A 22,118-nucleotide genomic window follows, 5' to 3' on the forward strand; every position below is an offset into this window, starting at 1 on the left:
CGAAATCTTCGGGCCCGACGACGCCTCGGTGCGCGATCTCCTCCGGCTCCTGCTTGACGGGGACGAGCTCGCCCTCCTCCGGCTCCTGCTTGACGGCGACGAGCTCCGCCCACTCCCTCTTCACGGGGAGAAGCGCCGCGCCGGAAGAGGAAGAGGCCGCGGTGGAGGTGAGCCACGCGGCAGAGGAAGATCCCTCGGCCGAGGAGGGCGTCCGCCCGTGTTGGCGGTCGTACTCCTCCGTCTCGCAACTAAGGAGCCTTGCCGGCGGCTCGAGGCCTTGGTTGGTCCACTTCCTAGCCGCGCGCTTCCTCGCGCTGTCCGCGCGGACACACCGCTCGCGCTCGGGGTCGCCGCCTCCGCCGGAGCTCCACATACGGCCCCACATGGCGGCTGGAGGCGGAAGTGGGATCACCGGCGGCGAGAAATGCGAGGGTGGGAGTGGGGAATTGCAGCGAAACGCGGCGGCGGGGGGATAGGGTTTCAACCTGTATCTGCCCCGCAAACCCGTAGTTATACGGCTTCAGGGGTGAGGTTTGCGGGTCGTATAAAAAAATTACGGGCGGGCGAGTATACGGGCTCTGTTCTGGCCAGAAAATTGGGCCAAGCCCGTATACTCGCCGGAATTATGCGGGCTCGCGCGTTATATGGGGTCTGCTAGAGATACTCTAAATATATATTTTTTTTAGAAATTTCAATAAAGGACTACATATGGAGCAAAATGATTGAATCTATACTTTAAAATATGTCTATATACATCTGTATGTAGTTTGTATTGAAATCTCTAAAAAGACTTATATTTAAAACAGAGGGAGTAGATCTGAGCGACATGAGTCGTGCATAATGCCAGAGTCGTCCAGCAGTGGCACACTGATAATCGATTGAGGTCGTGTAGCGGGAACACACGGCTACAAGCCTGCAACTCGATTAAGTGACAGAGCCTTGGAGCGACGGCCGCCGGCTAGCTACCGTGGGTGATCGACCGAACCGTTGTATGCATATCTCTACTATATAAAGGAGAGTTTGTTGGTTTCACTTTTATCGTTTTCACCAGTCCAACGGATCAGTACTGCCACCGATACATGCTCCTCCCCCACCATTTTCTTTTAAATCATGCAATAAACCCTATTACTTCTCCGACCACCCCCCCCCCCCCCCCCCCCCCCAACCCAATTGTAAGAAATTTCCGGGGAAATAAATTCACATTGTCAGAAAATCATCCCATCCTAATATACAACTTAACATGAAACTGGATTAATCGGCAACTCCACAAAGAACAAAAATGATTTCCGCGAATAGCTTTGCTTCGCGTAATTCATACGGAAAAACTCAGCATCAGCGACCAATAAAACAGCATTGTGGTATAGTGCAGTGTTATAGAAAATGCTGTTCCAGGCACATCATCTTCTTCAACCGAACTGCACCAACCCGACAGACCAGCCACAGGCCACAGGCCACAAGCCTACTCTTCATGAGTTTTGCCAGCAAAAGATGTCACCCAAAAGTCAAGATTAGACCAATGCGCTACAATTCGACAACACTTGATCTCCTTCGGAGACCTCTCCCGTATCCCCGCAAAATGGGAAAGCTTCCTCTTCGAGATGTTCTTGTAATGTTGAGCACACAGAGTTAAGATCTAGCTTATCATGGTACTGGACTGGGAATGGGGGATAATTTACTGTTCATCGGCCACTGGCTTATAATAATCCTTCAGTACTTCATCAACAGTCTTATTGATTATGCTGTCTCTGGCCTAATATCAGTTGAAACAAAGATTTCATGAGTGACTTTAAGAGACAGTATAGGGCACTGCGGTCAGTGAGAGAAGAAAGAAAGGTGACCTTTATCCCGATGGCCAGCGCAGTTCGGACATTCGCCACTTGACCTAACCTCAGTGAGCTTCCCTTGTTGTCCTTGAGGCACAATACAGGGACTTGCCGTGTGCTTGCCAGGGTTGGAATGTGCTTCGTTAGCCATTTGGGATTGCAATCAGCAGCTATCATGACAGCCTACACAGCAACATGAAGCAAGATGTGGGATACTTCTTTTTTTTGCTCTTGAATAAACCTGACAGTAAAATATCCCAAATTGAACCAATTAATTGTTGACATGACATTCAGAACTGAGTCAGTTTAACTGTTGGTTGCACAGCTGAAAGAACATTAGTGTTCTATAGAAGACAACATTTTCACTTTGCAGCTGACAGCATACTAAGGCCTTACATCCCCGTATCGGTGGTATGTAATCCTGACTATAGTATTTTAGCCATTTATGAATATCTGACCAGATAAGCAGTAAAGCATTCATGCCTTTCTTTATATTGAAAGTAACAGCTAGAGATGTTGTAATTAGACCTAATATACTTTTTCAATAATGGAGACTTTACATCCACAGCTAGAGATGTACTCCATCCATCCCATAATATAAGATCTTATTACATCCAATACGTGAGTATTTTGGATGTAATAAGATCTTATATTATGGGATGCAGAGAGTAGTAATTAGGTGCGCATTGAAATGTAGACAGACATCATTATACCAGATACATGCTGCGCTTAGTCGTTTTGACCTAACAGATGTACATAATGGAGCTCCAAGTCCATAAGAAGACAATGGTTGTCTCTACTCTCTAAACTCTTAAGCCAGAGCTATAGCAAGTTAAGAAACAAAAGTAACCTGAAGTGGCACCAAAGGAGCTCTCCGCCTAGCTGTGCTGGTCGGTGCTTCAGTGGAACAGACAGAATGAGAAGCAGCAGCCGCGGGCATCCGCTCCAGAACCCTTGTCACGTCGTTGACCCCAACAGAAAATTGTTGCTACAAGGGCAAAAATCATGAGTGCAAAAGAACATCAGAATATTCTGAATTCACTCATGATAACAGAAGTACTCTATCTGCAGTAAATAACTCTATAAACTTCATGAAATTAAACAAGGATGGCAATACCTTCATCCATATCTTCTCTGGCAAACCTCCCCTTGAAGCCTTGGCAGCCTCCACGCTCCTACAATAGTAACGCTTTTCAATATTGGAATAATGCAACACAAAGAAATGTTGGGAGAGTAAAAGGTATTTGCCTACTAACCTGATAAGTTTCGACAATAGTTCATCAAGGGAATCTCCTGTGATGTAATCTGAAGTTACTCTGTTCAGGGGGAAATACCGAGTGATGAGTGAACTGAACTACCTTAACTTGAATAAGAAGAAAAATAAAAACAGCTACAAAGATCACTAAAAATACAACAGGGCAAAGAGTGTACGTTTGTTCAGCATCTTTCAGCAACTTGATTGACTTTTCAGGTTTGTTCTTCTTCTTGCTCATCGACACCAAAAGAGTGCTACCAACTGAGGAGAAGACCTATTAAATGAAGCAGTAACATAACCAAACTATAATTTCACTTATTTCTACCTTCACTACGTAGCAAACACAGTACATGCAAGAAAGGAACATCCGAAATGGGATAAATATAAAGAACTTCAAACATACTTAAACGTGACATACATCAGCACCGTTTACATTGTAAAATTGAAGTTCAGTGCTAACAGAGCATTTTCTGATGGTATTATACTAGATGTACAATAATTTCTACATTCATCTACCAACAGTGGCAGATCCCGAAATGGAGTACGTCCAGCGCAAACTTATACAGACTAAACTTATTCCAAAAACTGCCACGAACTATTTAACACACTTACATTCAAGATTACAAAACAACATATTGGCGGGGGCAAGATTTATGATTTGGGTACACGGAGTTACAAAAAAGAAGATTCTGCTACAGCATATATACAAAACATAAAGAACAACCGTAATGACAATTAAAGAAAAAATTGTACTCCGTACTTCATAGCGATAATGCCTAGACTACTTTAGTGCAGTTATTACAAATATCAGAAGAAAATTCACCTTCCACCTGCAGCGAATTGGTTGCTGTACTGATGCTCCCAGCCTCCTCTGGTCAGCTGCTGACCTGCCATATCAGTATGAAAACACATTGGCATGAGAGAAGAGTCTCAGTTGAAATGAGTGGATGCAGTCGTGAATGGAGACATGGAGGGAAACTGAGGAAGGGCTGAGCACCGGCACGAGACGGCGTGCCGCGGGGGTGACGCTGCACCCGCAGAACAGACAGCTGCTTAGGGGCGCGAAGTGGTCCTTCGGGGAGCGCGGCACGGGGCGGCGGCAGGTATTGCGTCCGGTGGCGGTGGCCGGCGGCGTGACGGCGTCGGAGTCAGGGGGGCTAGGGCGTCGGCGCGGCAGGGGATATGCGTTCGGGAAGTCAGTGCTTTCTCGGGGTTTTTTAGGGCCGCTCTCTCGGTGTGTCGGCCTGTTGGGTAAGCCAATTATGGGCCAAGAGCCCAAGACATTCTGCATAGGAAGATTAAACCCAATGATCCAACTGCCCCAGCGATAGAGAGAGTGGATTTTTTTTAGGGGTTAAACCAAGCTTTTCTTATTCAAAGTCCACATGGCGTGGAATACAAATCGGATCATGGGGTTGCCCTAGCCAGACATGTCACCCCCGATCAAGAGAATGTGCAAACTTGGCTAACCTATCAAGGTCGGGCTTCCAATGAGAGTGGAGAGGCGGTGTCGGGGTGGGCTAAATTAGTCCGAGTACATTATTGCTAAATCAGTCTGAATTTTCTCTTGAAAAACGAAAATAGCATATCCGATCAGATAACAACAGTCTCAACCCAAAAAAGGACTAATTTGCATCGTCGGCACAATGGAAGTAAAGAAATATGTTGGTTTAAAATGGGCACACTTGAGCTGCTATTTTAAATGGACATCGCTCTCCTCTCCGCAAATGTGTCCAGAACATTCTAGGGCTAGAAATGGGATCATGAACCCCAGCGGCATCAACAATCTTCCTCTTACCCCTACCTTTTGGCGTGGTGTGGTCAACAAACATGGGCCACTATGGCTGATGTCGACAATACTGGGTTGTATCCCATTCTCGAACCATGCTATACGGGCGGCAAATATTGCACGATTCCTGCACGACCTTGTTAATCCGTGGCATATGCATGGGAGTCAAAAGGCAATGGCCGCTCGATTAGCTGGTCGTCCAAAAATCAGGCATTAGTATTGTGTCCCGTCATGCTCTTGCATCATCGGCAAAACCTCCCTTCATGGTCTTAAAGAAAAAAGAACCTCGCTTCATCATGTTGGCAACCTCTTATGATGATGCGAGGGTAACCCTAAAAATCAAAACCATAACTATGTTGCACGCTTTATAAAGGTGAACAGAAAGCTCGAGACTCGTGGCTTGGCTCGGCTCGGAGGTCAAATGAGTCAAGCCCAAGCCTCCTTGCCAGCTTGTGAACCTCGACGAGCTGCTCGGAGGTTCGGCGCATAGAAAATTTTGACATGAGCATTGTTGATCTCAGCCTAAACACCGAAAGAGTCTAAACTTGAGGTATAGTGTTGAAATTGATTGGTACATGCATTCACCGTACCGAAGGTGGAAGGCGTGTTATCAACTTCTTCTCTTCTTTTTTTTTTTTTTTTTTTTTTTTTGCTTTTGGATGAACTAGGGAAGGGGAGCCTTGGCGCAGTGGTAAAGCTATTGTCAAGTCTTGAAGACAGTCTCTTACAGAAATGTAGGGGAAGGCTGCGTACTATAGACGCAAAGTGGTCGGACCCTTCTCCGGACCCTGCGCAAGTGGGAGCTACATGCACCGGGCTTTTGGGTGAAATAGCTGGTGTGTGCTTCTACAGCGATAAGCTAGGGCTGTTATCGTTTGCAAAGTGAGTTTTTATAACACAGAATAAAGGTGCGGTACATTTTACACTCGTATTGGCGTAACACGACAATGACACACGATCCACATGCCCACGCATGCAACGCACATCACACCACGAACACATCGGCAGCAGCTTCAGCATACATGCATCACTCCTAAGTCCTAATCGGCAGTTCCGCACATGCGTATGCTAGCATATTAATCCCACCACCTCCCTACGGCATCCCATGATCTCATCAGGTGATATTCAGGGCCTCAGACGTAGCACTCGTAGAGCTTGATGTCCATCTGCAGGCGGAAGTAGAGCAACCCCTCGACGGCGTCGGTGCGGAGCGTGGCGACGCCGCGCGCCATGAAGAAGTCGCCGGTGCCGCCGACGACGGAGATGTCCCGCGTCTCCTCGCCCATGAGGTCGGCGCCCATGAGGTTGAGGGTGCCCCTGCGCGCCGTGGAGTTGAACACGAGCGAGAAGGCGAACCACGCGTTGAACGACCCCTTCCCGTCGTAGAAGTAGAACCCCTGCGCGCGCGCCGCCGGCTCCTCCTCGGCCCCGGCGGGCAGCGCCTGGCCCTCCGTCACCGGGTCGTCGAATACCACCAGCATGCCGAAGTAGGTGTCGTTGCTCAGCGCCGGCGGGCTCGTCGCCGCCGCCGACGTCGCGTTGGCCGTGTTGTTGGCCCCGTCGTGGAGGATGTCGTGGTAGTAGAGCGTCATCTGCCTGCACGGCTCGTCGGGGCTGCCGGAGACGAGCCTCCTCCGGCCGTCGGCGGCGGCCACGCCGAAACCGATCAGGAAAAACGTCGCGAGCACGACAACCCTTGAAGATGGCGCGAGGCCTTGCATTGTGAATTTGTGATCGACCGGTGCAACTCTTGCTGGTGCAAGCGCGCGGCTAGCTGATCGAAGAGCTCGGCTCGTGCATGCTGCATATATATAGTGGCGTGGGGCAGACAATAATAGTGGGGTTGGTAATTCGGTGAAAAGGACCGACCCGGTAAAAGGGGTCGGCCGGCCGGCCGCCCATAAATCGGAGTGAAAAGTAACGGTAGCGATCAGACACACATGGCATGGTTGGTACACTGTCGTTGTTCCAGCACCATGCTGTGAAAACTTGTGCAAAATAACATGGCGTTGGTACCATTTCAGCGTCACTTTGAACCTCATCAACAACTACTCTCTCTAGTGTAAAAAATGCTCTTATATTATGGGAGGGATGGAATACTATTTTTGTCACTGACATGGGAGCACCCATACGTCAGATACCTGCAAAAACAATTCATGCCGGTCACTTCTATTTATGGTCATCAGGTCAATATCCAACGGTCAGGAATGCGCCGCCACCTGTTCATCTTCTTCGTCCTCTCCCGCGGCCTACCTAGTTGTAACCGCCTCTCTAGCCCTCGCGGCCGGCGGCCTTGCCACCCCAGCCTCTCCTCGACCTCCTCCCATCACGGTGCTAGCCGTCGCCCTAGCCATCCCTCTTACGTCCCGCCCCAAATGAACAACTCCGACTAGATGCGCTTGAACATGTCACCAAAATGCACATTTTGTACGCAACATGATATCACAAAACAACAACACTACTCTTTCTAAGATAAAAGTTTAATGATATTTACTCGTCAGTAACACTCGACTGTGACTTGGCATGCCAGCAATATTTGTCTTCGTTGGTTTGGCCGTACATACTGGCATACTTGCACCAGCTTTAGAAGAATAAAAATACTTGCCCCAGCTTTAGAAAGGCAAGTGTTGACAGTGAAGCAAATAGCCCCAACAATGCATTGATATTTTTTATAAAAAATTGAAAAGGAGGTTAACCCCCGACCTCTGCATTATTGCGATGCACACAGCCATAAGATGTCCACTAGAGAACAATGAAGCATGAATATTCTCATTGTCATCTAATATTACTAGTGAAACTCTACCATGTCCACAGCTTCGCACATATTCACCATTACTACAGTCACTGAGATGGTAAATACTCTCACATACTACTGATATCCAAACTACAACAAGGCAACACTGCCCGATCACGGCCGGTGCTGCCATACAGACTAACCAGGCACCGCATTTGTTTACGACGGTGATACACGGCAGGACCAATCCTGTCAAGAAACAACAAAAGCATGCGCTTGATCACACTGCGACACGTTGATCCCTCCGTCAAAACCTGCGGCTTTTCGGGCTGGGCTGGGTTTCCATGGAAGTGCTGCACCGCTTGAGGTAGGTGTCAAGCGTCTTCTGCTTCGAGGGGCTTGGTCTTGTTTCACTCTGCGAGACATTCAGCGTTTTCTCCTGCCCGTCCAGCATCTGGTGACAACATAACATCGCATTGTCAGACCTATTCATGGCATATCAACCGTTGACATGAGAAACCTCAATGGACATTATAACTGCCGAACAGTTTCAGGGTAATTGTAACTAAAATTACTAGAAAAGCCAACGGGGTCAGCTATCGTTATGCGCTTATGATGGAATGAAATGTTGGTTAACGTAGAAGAAAATAGTGTGCGAGTGCAAGGACAGAGGGAGAGAGGGACAAATAGCAGACCTGCCCCAAATTCTCAAGTTTGCCTTGAACAACATCCCTACAGAGCAATAAAAGTGGAAAAGACACTTCAGTGCATGATCTTAAGTACAACAGTTGTGTACGAAAAACAAGATTCAGGCATACCATATAATATCATCTACTGTGTCGTTTGCGAGAAGGTAATATATGTTCACTGAAGAAACCTGGAAATTTGGGAAGAGAACAAGAGAAAAAAAAATGGTCAGAAAGGATGACCCACAAATTATCAACTGCAGAGAAGCCACGCATTAGGCTAGAACAAGAAACGCGATGTTCACCTGACCAATCCGGTGGGCACGATCCTCTGCTTGAATAATGTCACCTGGAGTCCATGATAACTCAGCAAAGATAACTGTACTTGCTGCTGTCAAAGTTAGCCCCACACCTCCAGCTTTGATGGATAACTGCAATGTTAGGCTTCCATGAGGTTACACACAATAAAGAAACAGAACTTTCCCTCCAGAAATTTTATAACATGATATATGTGTGGTTGGAGCATTGCATTATGCTGTGTGATCTCTATTGTGACTTAGCTACATCTGCTTTCAAATCTTTGTGATTGTTCGCCTTACTTATTATTGAATATAAGGCAAACATATCTACCCTGGCCTAGACTTGGTGCTCTCTTCCAGCTCTATAAGCACAAAGGCTTTCTTCAGAAAAAGTCATAATTCACTGGCAGCTTCAGTCAGCATTGTGCCACCCAAGGATCATTTTCGTGGGCAAGTGAACATAATGCACAAAATTAATAGGAATTAGCACATACCACTGCTGCCTTGATGTCATCCTTGTTCTGGAAATCCATGACCAAATTTTGCCTTACAACTACAGGTGTTTGGCCATCAATTCTTATACATTTGACTTTCTTTTTCTGAAACATGGTAGTATGTAGGTATAACTAGGTATGTAGTAGCTCCAGATGTATCATAAACAGGTCAAATCGAAATAAACTCTTAGGAACTTACCAAGAGATGTTGGTGAATAGCATCAATCATGGGTTGATGGTGTGCAAATATTAAGAATTTGCAGTCAGCCTGACAAATAAAGCCATCAGTCAAATGTGAATGACTTGATAAAAGACATATCAAAGCCAATTTCGCAGAGGGCGTCTACAATTCCTGGCTGGGTGATGATTATGCCATACTAGCTAAATTCCCATACTTTGTTACCCATAAAAAAATTAATTGATCAATTAAGATATCATAGTCAACTAAGCTGGATTTTCCCTAGGCGCGGCTACTATTACCCCCCTGTCATGCTAAATTTTCATTAGAGATTTTTCAAGAGGTGGTTAAGTTAGTCTGTGAGAAAGCTTCGTTCTATTTTATAGTTGGTTAAACTGTGCGAAATATCCCTTGGTTCCTGGTTGTATCTACACCCTATAGGGATTTATTTATTAATAATTACAAAAAAAGTCGAAATAGTTCAGAAGTTTTTTTAGAATAAACTTGACTTTCTTTTGCATAGTATATAAATTTTCACGAATAAAAAACCAGCGTTGACTTCAGGGCAAAAAAAAACAAAATTTATTTGTTATTATAGGTCACTATTCACACTATTTTGGCCGAATTTTTTTTTTACAAGTCAAAGGCGATTTTTCTTTTTGTCGAATTTTTTTCACAGGTACAATGGAAGGTCAAGTTTATTTCAAAAAAAATCAGATTTTTTTGACTTTTTATTTAATTACTATTTTTGTTAATATAGGGTGTATATACACCCATAGACCAAAAGTTCCCCTCCATTAAACTGTTAAGTTTTGTCAAACTTTCTCGCATAGTGGGAAAGAGGTGAAAGATGTGGATGAACTTTGCATCACCAGCTCCCACTTATAATTCACTCATTTAGTTCAGCTCAGATTAAAGTTACTAAACTGAAACAGGTAGGCTATAAAAATGGATTTTATTTTTCATATGGTATCATGCAAGTATGCACGAATGTGGTCCTGCCGAAGTGTGAGCACGCATAGTTCAATATAAATTAGTCAAAAACTGTGGGTTGTCTAATGTCTACTTCAGCTAGCCAAGTTATGATACTCAATTTGGGACCCAAAACTGGCAGCAAGTGGGCAGTTCATGACAGTTTTATCAAAAAGTCTGGTCTTATTAGAGTAGCTAAGAGGACAATCTACAAATATCTCATATAGTTACCTCAATTACAGTGGCCAGGTAATCAAGCACTGCTGGAATTTTGGCTTCAGCCGAATCATTATAGATCTGCAATTAGGCATGAAATATGAGCACTGATACCAATAATAAATCACTTTAAGAGATTAAAAATACAAGCCTGTGGTAGTAAATAATATAACAAGAACTGTGGAGAGAATTATTTATTCTATTTCAAATGCATGCCCTCAATGTATCTTCATGTTAGGCGCATATAAGAATATTAAATATAAAGATATGGCATAAAAATATGTTCCAAGGTGTTAGCTTCACCACATTCAAAAAGGAAAAAATTGTCCTCAATAAAGGAAGAAAATATGGCAAAATCTATGAATTTACTAATGACGAACCTAAAACCCTATCCATGTGCTGAATGGCTCCTAATATTGGATGGATGGAGATGAAAGTCGAAATCAAGTCTAACAGATAACACTGTAACAGTGTAACTGCATGCTATTAAATGCAGATAAAAAAAGAATTAACTATCCTCACGCAAAGCAATGCAGTTGAGCTGCATCAATTGTTGCATCAAATAGGCATCAGTCATATATAAATTATAAAAAGAACTATTTAATTATCATAAAGTTGCTCCTAATATGGGCTAAGAAGATTATTTGTCATTCCACAGTCTAAGGCAAAAACTTCAACTAGGAAAATAAAAACGCAATTGTAAACAATATCTCTTCACATGCCTAGGAAAAAAGTAAATCAGATACGGCAACAGTATATTTTTCCTCTATATTTTATGCGGCTTAGTTTACTAAGTTCATAACAGAAAGGGTAGAATATTTCAAGTTCATCAAGAAAAAAATTCAAAAAAAAAATCATCAAGAAAATGATGACCAACTTTAGAGTAGCATAAAGGCATACAGCATACATATTCAGATTACCTTATTGATAATATTCTTTTGATTAAATTTCAGAGAGTCAATCATCTCCTGTGAGTCACATGACTGCATTTTGATCTTGACAGTCTCCAACTACAAAAAGGCAAACCACATCACGACTCTGGCACTAGAATATTACCTTATCATATAACTGATCTAACCATAAAATGATGGACTAATCTATCATATATGATATCTCTCTTTTCTTTATTAAAAACAAAGCTTAACCATTTCAAACATCCATAACATTTTTGTTAGCTTAACTTGAGAAAAAGATCACGAAGTTTCAACTTCAACAATTTCTGGTATATAAATCAATTATAAAGTTTTAACTTTGATAATTTCGGTATATATGAATTAAATGTTTCATAGGACTGCACCAGGGGTCAACTTTGAGCCCTTGTCTTTTTGCTTTGGTGATGGATGAGGTCACAAGGGATATACAAGGAGATATCCCATGGTGTATGCTCTTTGCGGATGATGTGGTGCTAGTCGATGATAGTCGGACGGGGGTCAATAGGAAGTTAGAGCTTTGAAGACAAACCTTGGAATCGAAAGGTTTTAGACTTATTAGAACTAAAACTGAGTACATGAGGTGCGGTTTCAGTACTACTAGGCACGAGGAGGAGGTTAGCCTTGATGGTGCCTCAGAAGGACACCTTTCGATATTTGGGGTCAATGCTGCAGAAGGGTGGGGATATTGATGAAGATGTGAACCATCGAATCAAAACCGGATGGATGAAGTGGCGCCGAGCTTCTAGCATTCTCTGTGACAAGAGAGTGCCACAAAAGCTAAAAGGCAAGTTCTATAGGACGGCGATTTGACCTGCAGTGTTGCATGACGCTGAGTGTTGGCCGACTAAAAGGAGAAATGTTCAACAGTTAGGTGTGGCGGAGATGCGCATGTTGAGATGGATGTGTGGCCACACGAGGAAGGACCGAGTCCAGAATTATGATATACGAGATAGAGTTGGGGTAGCACCGACTGAAGAGAAGCCTGTCCAACATCGTCTGACATGGTTTGGGCATATTCAGCGCAGACCTCCAGAAGCTCCAGTGCATAGCGGATGGCTAAAGCGTGCTAATGGTGTCAAGAGAGGTCGGGGTAGACCGAAATAGACATGGGAGGAGTATGTAAAGAGAGATCTGAAGGACTGGAGTATCACCAAAGAACTAGCCATGGACAGGGGTGCGTGGAAGCTTGCTATCAATGTGCCAGAACCATGAGTTTGTCACAAGATCTTATGGGTTTCACCTCTAGCCTACCCCAACTTGTTTGGGACTAAAGGCTTTGTTAAGTTGTTGTTATATGAATCAAATGTCTCACTGGATGATAAAATAAGTGGAGAGGACAGGCTGTCCCAGCACCCATATAAAAGCTCTTCATTAATCCAAAGAATTAAGTCCAACAATCAAACAATGTGGCTAGAAGTGCCGACGCGTTGAGCTACAAGAAGTGATTACTACAAGTTTCATATGCTATGACTACATGTCTACAGGGTATCATTTGCAGGAAAAAGATAGTACATTAAAGTAATACTGACATACTGTACCTCACGAAAAAGAGCGCGGATATGTTTCATCTCTTTCTCACTTAAGTCTAGAAAGACCTGAAAAGATTGGCAACATACGAACATAGGTATAGATGTTAAAGGATCATCCACATATTCTGTATAAGATAAATAAGAAAAAGAATGAGCATTTAAAAGAGACAACAAATCAACACAAGAAGGCCCAGAAACAATTGGGGTTGGTGATCAACAGATCTCATGCAAATCATTCTGAATTGTTTATCGTAAACTTTGATGTAAGGCAAAAATGAAATTTTGTAGATACAGTAAGTCCAGTTCTATTTTTCATCTTTATCTCGGAAATAAACCCAATGAGGTTACCTGTTGCCTACGCTTAACAGGCAACTCTGAAAGAACATCTTTCTTCAACCTGCGGATCATGACGGTTGCTTTCATCAAATTATGCAGCTCCTCATGATTGCTAGCGCCTTGATATAACCCAAAATATCCCTGGGAAAGAATCACAGTAAATAGTCATAATTGGTGACAGAAAATGAAGAAAGCAATTTCGTTAAGCTAGTACTTACACCTTTGCAGTATCTATTGCCATACTCATTTACATTATTGTAGACAGTAGGATATAAAGCCTGGAGCTGCACAAGTAGACATTAGTTGCTTCTCTACAGTGGAAAATCTCCCGTCGTCAAGTATGTGCAACTAAATCTCAAAACAGCCTGTACCTGAGTAAACAACTCGATGGGGCGAGATAAGGCAGGCGTTCCACTTAGCAAAACCACAAATTGAGCTTTCTGTGAGTATGAAGTCACAATTGGTTAATTTTGTTGATACTATCATGTGATTTATCTTTTGGTATGCTGTAATTAGGCAAGAAATTGATCAACGGAATGAAATTGATCAGCATGTACTCTCTCCATTTCACTGTAAATTTGTTCACACACACCATGCACCTAGACCAAGGAAGCACCAAGTCTAAGAAACATTTAATGAGAGAAATGACCGTGCATGGCCCCAACTAAGCGACACACTAGAGCTACTTAACAATCATCTAAGATGTTTTACTATGATAGAGAGCAGCGACATTGCAATAACTATACTCATAATTCCCTCAATGAATGAATTGGAGACGGAAACCTGAGACCCTCGAGGTCATGGACAAATGTAGCAAAACGAAAGCAGTAAATTCTAATGAATGTTTGGAAATTCTGGTCATCAGAAGGGCGAAATAACTAGACAAGAACACCAAACGATCAAACTGAGAGTGGCATTTGGTTGGGATAAAGTGATGCAGACTACCCAAATTTACCCAACCTATTCAACCAAATTAAACCGTAACAACGTATACATAAGAAACTTCTGCTCCAGAAATAAAACTCATTTCCCCATAAGAGACATCAAACCTGCAGAACAGGAAGTGAAGCGATTGTTCTCTTCGCTTGGCCATTCTTCAGGAAGTGTGACTCATCAGCTATAATTATCTGAATGAAAATAATTCAAAAGCAAGTATAAATGGATTATGAATAGCAATATTATGAGTTCATGGTAATTAGGACAATTACGATAGAGGTCGCTATATTCACAATACAGAGTGAAAGTGAAAATCCATATGATGGGGGTAAAATGGAACATGTTGATCCTTTTACTTTCCATTGGCAAGAAACATAATTGATGTGCTTGCGTACGGAAGCACCAACCAGAGTCAACAAATGAATCATCACAAAATGGAACTTATCAGTTTCTTCGCAAGGTTTAGATGGAACTCATGTGTCAGTCCCATAGGTGAAACCTCAATCCCCTAAGTACTCCTGATTTAATGAATTCGGGTAAATGATAATTAATCCTGCTAACAGGCTACAGTGCTCTCAACACAATAAATTCTTGAGACGTCAAATATATAGATTGCTCTATCCGATGCTAAATGGCGTCCCTAACAATAACTAAAAATATCCTTATAAAAGCAGTCTTTAATCTACATGCACGGCCCTTTCCATCTACTTGAAATCTGTGTAATCATGTTCATCACTTCAGTGTAAGTGCAAATATTGGATGCAGGATTATGCTCTGCAATCAATCATATGGCTGGGTGCCGCGTCAGTCATTTGGTGAAAGACTTAAAAGGTTCATACTCGAATAAGTTATTTTTCAGCTATGGCAGGCTGTGCAGCACACCACCCTCTCCGATGAGCCAGACCAGCTGATCTGGAAGTGATCAGCCAATGCCACCTACTCTGCGCAATCCTGCTATTTGGTCGCCTCCCACGTGTCCACGCTGTGCTACTCCTGGAAGCTCTTCTGGAAAAGCTGGGCGCCGCCGCGGGTAAAATTCTTCCACTGGCTGGCCAACCAGGATAGATGCTGGACCGCTGATAGGCTTGCTTGCCGTGGACTCCAGCACCATCCCCACAGCCTCACTAAGTCCCGGAAACTATACGGCATCTGCTGCTGGACTGCCCCTTCGCCTGCCAAACCTGGCATGAAATCCTAGCTTGGCTCAGAATGATGATGCGTGCACCAGACCATGAAGCTACGCTAATGGATTGGTGGCTGCGTGCGAAACAGGACACACCAACGTTGCAACGCAAGGGTCTGGCATCTATCACCCTGCTCGTGCCTTGGATGGTCTGGAAACACCAGAATGAGTGTGTGACCTTTAATCGCTACACTAGTTGGTATGATCAAAGACGAGGCCTCCACCTGGGCACAGGCTGGCGGTCGAGGGCTCAGGGTTGTACTGCCCTCAACCTGTCCAGAATGAGTGTGTGACCTTGAATCGCTGCACTAGTTGGTATGATCAAAGACGAGGCCTCCACCTGGGCACAGGCTGGCGGTCGAGGGCTCAGGGTTGTACTGCCCTCAACCTGTGATGTTCACTAATTTTCTTTCATCTTTTGTACCCCACACCTCCTCGGAGGATTGTAACTGAACCTCTGCCTTTTCAATGAAAAGAAACTCAAAGGTCTTTTGTGTTTTCTCGAAAAAAAGTAAGTTATTTTGCAAGAAATCTTTGGTTTATGTGTTCAGCAGCTAAATGATAAAGAACAGCCTGTGTACTGGGAAGTGGGAACACATTCTGTGAAAAATTAAAATCACACAGCCCATATCCATAAATGAAACAGAAGATTAGATGAATCCATACCTTAAAATCCAAGTCCAGAAGTGTGCTTTGTATCTTGGGAACTACATCATAAGATATGACATTGAACACCCCATCCAAGTGAAAATCTCCTTTGGTGTTTGAATATACCAATCTGAATCCTGCCTTATTTGATCCTCCAGTTTGTGGTAACACCACCTGAAAAAAATGTTGTTGATATCCATGGATAGAAGGAAATAAGATGTATATAGTCTGTTTCCTTAAAGACTTGTCTAGCTATGTAAATTTACTTCCACAACAAGTTCCAATTAACAAAAAACTACCGTATGATATGAACTATTAACATGCAGTACAACTACCATAAATGTGGTTTAGTTGGGCACTGCTTATGATTTAACAGTTCCTTCATTTCTTCAGCGAGTGACACCATCAACTGTAGCAACTTATCACCTTGTGCGATACTAGAATTTGCAAACAATAGAGCACTAGACTACACAAAACATGGGGGTTAACATCAGCTTCTTATAGCCAGTGCTTTGAAGATACATTTTAATGGCATAAGAAGTTAAAAACACTTCAAAGAAAGTGCAGGGTGAAAAGTAAAGAGTTAAGTTTTGTTCACCTAGGAAATGAAATATTGGAGCAACATATGTTCAGAAAATATGGTAAGAGATGGTTATGATTATGCTCAAATATGGTTAAGGGGAAGAATATGAATAGAATGTTCAACTAGTAAAAAAATATCCATCCTTGTTCACCTGACCACACAAATCAACCTAGCATTCAAGGACACAAACATGCAAGACATATGATGTTTTTTCTATGTGCCACAAGATCATGTCCAATAGAGATAAGGGGCAGATTCGCTGTTGGAAAGAATTTGACACAAGTACAGTTCCTGGTAAACCAGAAATGGGGCAAGGGATTTAGAACAATCTAGTTAAGAATATTTATGATCAAGCAACTGATGTAGGTGAGAGATTTTAAGAGCAATGAATCTGAAAGAAGTGTTTACATTGAAAAACAAAGAGGATATACCAGGATATCTTCCGTAGGGATGTTGAGCCACTGCTGAATCATCTGTTATAATCGCAAAACAGCAAGTTCAAATCTCCCTTGAGGATAAAGGAAACTGCTGTTCAAGTATAAATATGAGTTCTAAAAGTCGGAGATACTTACAGAAGCCCAATGTAATCGCAATGAAGATGGAGAGATAACAAGAACTGGCCAGGCATCATGAAGGCAAGAAGCAACAGCAATTGCCTGCATAGAGAAAATTAGGCAACAAAAAACAATGCCTGAAAGATTTGGACGTTGTTGTCTTGTGCATTTTTGCTCGCCAAGTTTGAAAGTTACTGACTGCATGCTGCCGAGCTAAACGAACGACACAAGTCCTTCCCCTGGGCGGGACGGTCATGTGCATCTGTATGTGTGGCGATCCTTTGCTAGTTTTTCAGGATGTGTGTTTGGGGCGGGGGTATTTTGACAACCCCCTGCCCCCCTCTCTCTCTTTCTCTCTGTGTACTTTTTTTCATCTTAATGAAATGATAAGGAGCTCTCCTGCGTGTTGTAGAAAAAGAAGTGATGATGGTCCAGAGAGAATGTATAAATTACCTGCAATGTCTTTCCAAGACCCATTTCATCTGCTATCAGCACTCTGCCCCCATGTTGCAAAGCGAACCTACAATAACGAGAAAGAAAGGGTACGGTGTTCAACTATAGGAAGGTACCACTGATCTTTAGTTCTTTACAGCCGAGCCAAATCCAAATGTGCTGAGTGGTTGGGGACCAAATAAGCAACCTACATCCCATTTTACAACCTAATAATGTTACATCCCAAGTAATTGATGTTGACGGGTACCCTCAGCACCATACTGTGATGGCATGACCAGGAACCATGAAGGTGTCAGTGGTACCCAGGGAGGGAAGACGTACTTGCACTGGGGACGGATGAAAGCAACCAGGATTTCAGGATCAATTTCTTGCTTAATCTATTAGGCTTAGTTTATGATTGATGTGCCACTGCCTAGTCTTGATTAAGGGCCATGGTTATCTGCTACATTTAACATCCTATAACTGCACGACAACTAAGTGATTAAGTTCAACATTACACCACATGTATGAATCTAAGAAAAGACATTTCCCACTGTTATGAGCAAGGATGTTGGATATACCTGACTCCGTCACGCTGAAAGGGCATAAGCTTCGACTCGACATCCGTTGGAATCTTGTCATACAAACCTTCCGCAAAACAAAAACAATAAAAAAGAACAGTTAGATTAGCATTTTAAGAGAAAAATAGAAAAGTGACAAGGCAATGGAAGCCTCACACCTGAACGCAAGACCTATCTGGGAAAATTAAATGTTTGCACAGGTCATTTGGATTTACGCCTATGCGATACTGTTGAAGAAATATTCTACTTCTGCATAGTTTATTATGAATCTAACTGGACTAGAGGTTACGTAGAAAGTAACACAGTTCTTAATATCTCAAGTGCATGTAATTTTGTCCATTCAAACAGCATCTTAGCAACGAGTGGATGAAAACATATAAGCATGTGGTTTTTCCAATGTTTACTTTAGAAATTTAGATACCTCGAAGATCTTTGGCAGCTACAGCAGCAGCAAAAGCCCGCTGAACTAACGGGTCCAATTTTTGAACCTGACAGGTAAGTAAATGTACATGTTATGGTCAAAAATGAATTGTCTCTAGATGCACTACCAACATAAAAATAAAAACATCAAAATAACAACCAATTTGGTGGATCCAGGAACCAACAGGTTATTATTCACAGGCCAGAAACTGTTAGTTACTCTTGCTTGAGGTGTAGAAAAGGCTCCAATTGCACAGACGACAGCACACTGAGGCCTATGTCTTGGGCCTTGTGGCTATGGAGTTCTTTTTTCCAAGAAACTGAAAATACAAGCTTCTCAAACTTCCTTGAAATAACAAGAATAGTGGACCTCGCACACCAATGTCCTCACAAACAATAATACTTGACACTTTTGACTTTTCAAAGTCTGAGATGCTACTTACAAACTTTCGCCATTAATTTTTACAACTTTACATTAAGATGTGCTAGTAGAATTATGACTTCACAGAAAAATAACCAATCTAATGGTATATTCCGTATATAGCCAACCTAGATTTAAATTTGTTGCCAGTCAAACTTTAGAAAGTCTAATTCTAGGATGTCAAGTAAAACCAACAGGGGTAGTATTTTCTTCAACATCTAAAAAACTTGTATTATATATTCTCAAACCCGGAAGCTAATTAACATCATGAGAATGACTCAGTGGCTGAGTAGGAACGGAGCAGTTCAGCCAACCAGTCAATAAGGCAATAGAACAAATTCAACGAACAAAATAGAAGATCACTACTAGAAACAGCAACACGGCTACTCGAAGTGCATAAAATAACTGTTACCTCAACAACTAATCCAGGTACGGCATGAAGAACTTCCTCCGCTATTGATAAAGATGTCGGAGGGAACATCCACACCCTAAGAATTTCACAAGTAAAACCGAACCAGGAATAAGTTATGTGTTTTACACAAGGCATCAAACTTTACTATGCTATAGAAAACATCTGGTGAAACTGTCAAGTAATAGAATAAGGGAACCTTTCTTTTCCATTCCAGCTAGCTTTCGGGATCTTGTGAAATGCATCCACGAGTTTCTGAGAGAGAAACGGAAGTAAGAAAATATATTGTAGACTATATAATTCATGGCAACTGATTAAAGATTTGGCCGCTGGTGATAAAGCCAAAATGAGATGTACAGATATGTTAGGCAATAAGGGAAATGTACCTGGTTATAAGGGAACTTCGCTGCAATCACACCACTAGAATGAAGGAAAAGATGTATAGATATCTTAGGCCAACTGCCCTGACTATGATTCCCTTCAATGACAATTGATAGGAAGAATGAGATGGGCCACAATTCATGTTAGAATAAGCAGAAAACATAGAGAATGTTGTATACCTGCGTTTGGTTGACTAAGCCGAGAAGGTGAAAGTGATTCTACCTGAAAAATAATGAAGGAATAATAAGGAATAGTATACAGATTTCCTTTGTCGGCAAGATGGAAGTTGGTAATATAACACACAATAGATAAATTTCTGCTTCCATCGAACATGTATATCTCCATAATCAATTCAAAACTATGGAATCACGAATGAGGCCATTAATGGAATAATCCCAGATATCCAAGCTCTGAAGAACAAAGAATGCATTTTTCATTGCATGCCCCAAAGGCTATCAGAGTATTGTGTGCAGTTCAAAATAAAATGTTGACAGTATCTGCATCAAGATTTATCATGATGAGCAACTCAAAACAACAGAATAGCAAATGATACTCCTAAAAATGTCCAATGCTCTGAAGAATTAAGAATGAATTGTTCATTGCATGCCCCAAAGGCCATCAAAGTATTGTATGCAGTTTAAAAAAAATGTTGACTATAGCTGCGTCAAGATTTATCTCATGTTTAATTTGTATCAGCTTATTTCAAAAATTACCATCTTTTGACAAGAAAAGTTGTACTTAACAAGGCTTCCAATCCATAGAATTTCAATTCTCAATGCAACACGGTCAGCAAGAGAAACTGAAATGCGCTTGAGAAAAAAAAATGTTAACTACAGCCATCTAAGTTTGTTCCAGACCACCAAACCCAGACCATTGGACCATGTGACCCAAACTCCCAAGTTATGGTTCAAAGGTGCTAGATAGTTCTTTTCCAAAAAGATGGAATCAACTACCTTGAACATTTCAAACTTAATGCTTTAGTAACGCTAGGCTCAGTTCTTGACTTGCTGAAATTATGCTATGCACACAAAGGTGAGCCTAAAAAGTAAAACCAACGTCCAACTTCAACATACTTCATACAGAAAGCTTAGTTTCTCTTAAATCTAAACTACAAAGAATAAAGAAAAATTTCGTTGACAGATTTACCACAATACAAACGCATTAAGCTAAACCCCTGCCACATTTCCGACCAAATCACCAACCCACGAATCTTGGGCAAGAACATGTCGATTTCTTTCAAGAAATCACTACAGAATTCACGAAAGCTAGGTAAAAGAAAGAAGGGGATTTACCACGGTGAACAGTACTGCATTCACGAAATGGCCCGTCATTCCAAATTCATTGGACATTAGAGCAACAAAGATTTCCAATTTTCCGTGTCACGCACAAACCCAATCCCTAGTATTCAAACAATAAAGAACTCCCAAAAAATACCTCTCCCAAACAGCAAAAGAACAGAGGAAACCCTAACCTTGCCGAAGCGAGACTCCAGGGAGACCCTGGAGGCGGGGTGCTCGTTCCTGAGCGGCGAAGAGACCGTGGCCGCCGGCGATAGGGCGCGGTGGGGGAGCGGCGAGATTGCGGGGGCGGTGGAGGCGGCGGAAGAGGAGGCCTTGCGCTCCGCAATCGCGCGGTAGGCGTCCTGCTCGAGCTTGGCGTACTGCTCCTCGCTTAGGCCCCAGTCATCGTCGTCCAAGCCGCCCCAGCCGCCGGCGCCGCCTAGGCCCGCCATTTTCAGGCGGGCGTTTTGGGAGGGAGCTGTTTTGGCGAGGGAGAGGGTCAGAGGGGGGAAAGGGAAGTAGGGCGTCTCAAACGGCGGTGCTCAACGGCGGGATCCCGATATAGGGGAAAGGAAAACAAGTCTTCACTTTTTTATCTAATTTTTTGATCTAAAAAACAAGTCTTCAATTTGCACAGTATTTACCACGTTTTCACTCTAGGGCACTTTAACGATCGACCCCAAACCTCTCGCGTCGGAACGTCCGAACACCGCAAAGCCATCCAATAAAGTCCCACATTGTTCGTGGACCAGTTTGGATGTCGGTTTTCCTGTAAAGCAAGGGTATTTACGAGTTTAGACATGAGCCAGGTAGAACTCCGACACAGCAGCCCACACAGAACTGAAGTGGAGCACGCACAGCAGCCCACACAGAACTGAAGTGGAGCACGCACACTTGGAGTTGGCCACACTGTTTCCACAGCAAAAATAAACTTTCTCAACCCTCTCCTCTATCATCCCGCCGTTCTCTGCCTCAATTTTCGCCCCTTTTATGTCGTTGTCGTCGCATGGACCCGTACAAAAAGATGTCGGAGACGTCGATGGTGGA

At 42.9% G+C, this 22,118-nt stretch overlaps 3 protein-coding genes across 4 annotated transcripts; all 3 read right to left on the reverse strand.

The window, feature by feature from the left end:
• Positions 1-1,180: 1,180 nt before the first annotated feature.
• LOC109775675 (uncharacterized) lies at positions 1,181-4,311 on the reverse strand. 2 transcript variants are annotated; one of them, XM_020334392.4, is made up of 8 exons: positions 4,076-4,311; positions 3,902-3,965; positions 3,255-3,339; positions 3,080-3,139; positions 2,941-2,998; positions 2,674-2,811; positions 1,839-2,006; positions 1,181-1,750 (listed from the first exon to the last, which is right to left on the reverse strand). In XM_020334392.4, the coding sequence occupies exons 3-8, from the start codon at positions 3,314-3,316 to the stop codon at positions 1,673-1,675; spliced, it is 564 nt and encodes a 187-aa protein (XP_020189981.1). In that variant the 5' UTR covers positions 3,317-3,339; positions 3,902-3,965; positions 4,076-4,311; the 3' UTR covers positions 1,181-1,672. The 2 variants fall into 2 exon arrangements, with proteins under 2 accessions (XP_020189981.1, XP_020189980.1); XM_020334391.4 differs by having other exon boundaries at positions 3,255-3,352.
• A 1,229-nt stretch (positions 4,312-5,540) lies between these two features.
• Positions 5,541-6,641, reverse strand: LOC109775676 (dirigent protein 5-like). Its single transcript, XM_020334393.4, has one exon. The coding sequence runs from the start codon at positions 6,586-6,588 to the stop codon at positions 6,001-6,003; it is 588 nt and encodes a 195-aa protein (XP_020189982.1). The 5' UTR covers positions 6,589-6,641; the 3' UTR covers positions 5,541-6,000.
• A 979-nt stretch (positions 6,642-7,620) lies between these two features.
• LOC109775677 (uncharacterized) lies at positions 7,621-21,629 on the reverse strand. The gene is made up of 24 exons (XM_020334394.4): positions 21,263-21,629; positions 19,971-20,013; positions 19,797-19,888; positions 19,610-19,665; positions 19,414-19,489; positions 18,582-18,648; positions 18,161-18,227; positions 17,601-17,667; positions 17,166-17,249; positions 17,025-17,066; positions 16,029-16,184; positions 14,293-14,370; positions 13,615-13,683; positions 13,462-13,527; positions 13,256-13,384; positions 12,917-12,973; positions 11,367-11,456; positions 10,462-10,527; positions 9,280-9,348; positions 9,081-9,185; positions 8,593-8,718; positions 8,420-8,478; positions 8,297-8,333; positions 7,621-8,055 (listed from the first exon to the last, which is right to left on the reverse strand). The coding sequence occupies exons 1-24, from the start codon at positions 21,521-21,523 to the stop codon at positions 7,909-7,911; spliced, it is 2,109 nt and encodes a 702-aa protein (XP_020189983.1). The 5' UTR covers positions 21,524-21,629; the 3' UTR covers positions 7,621-7,908.
• Between the last annotated feature and the right edge of the window lie 489 nt (positions 21,630-22,118).

This window comes from Aegilops tauschii, chromosome 2 (assembly GCF_002575655.3).
Source record: "Aegilops tauschii subsp. strangulata cultivar AL8/78 chromosome 2, Aet v6.0, whole genome shotgun sequence".
Lineage (NCBI taxonomy): Eukaryota > Viridiplantae > Streptophyta > Magnoliopsida > Poales > Poaceae > Aegilops > Aegilops tauschii.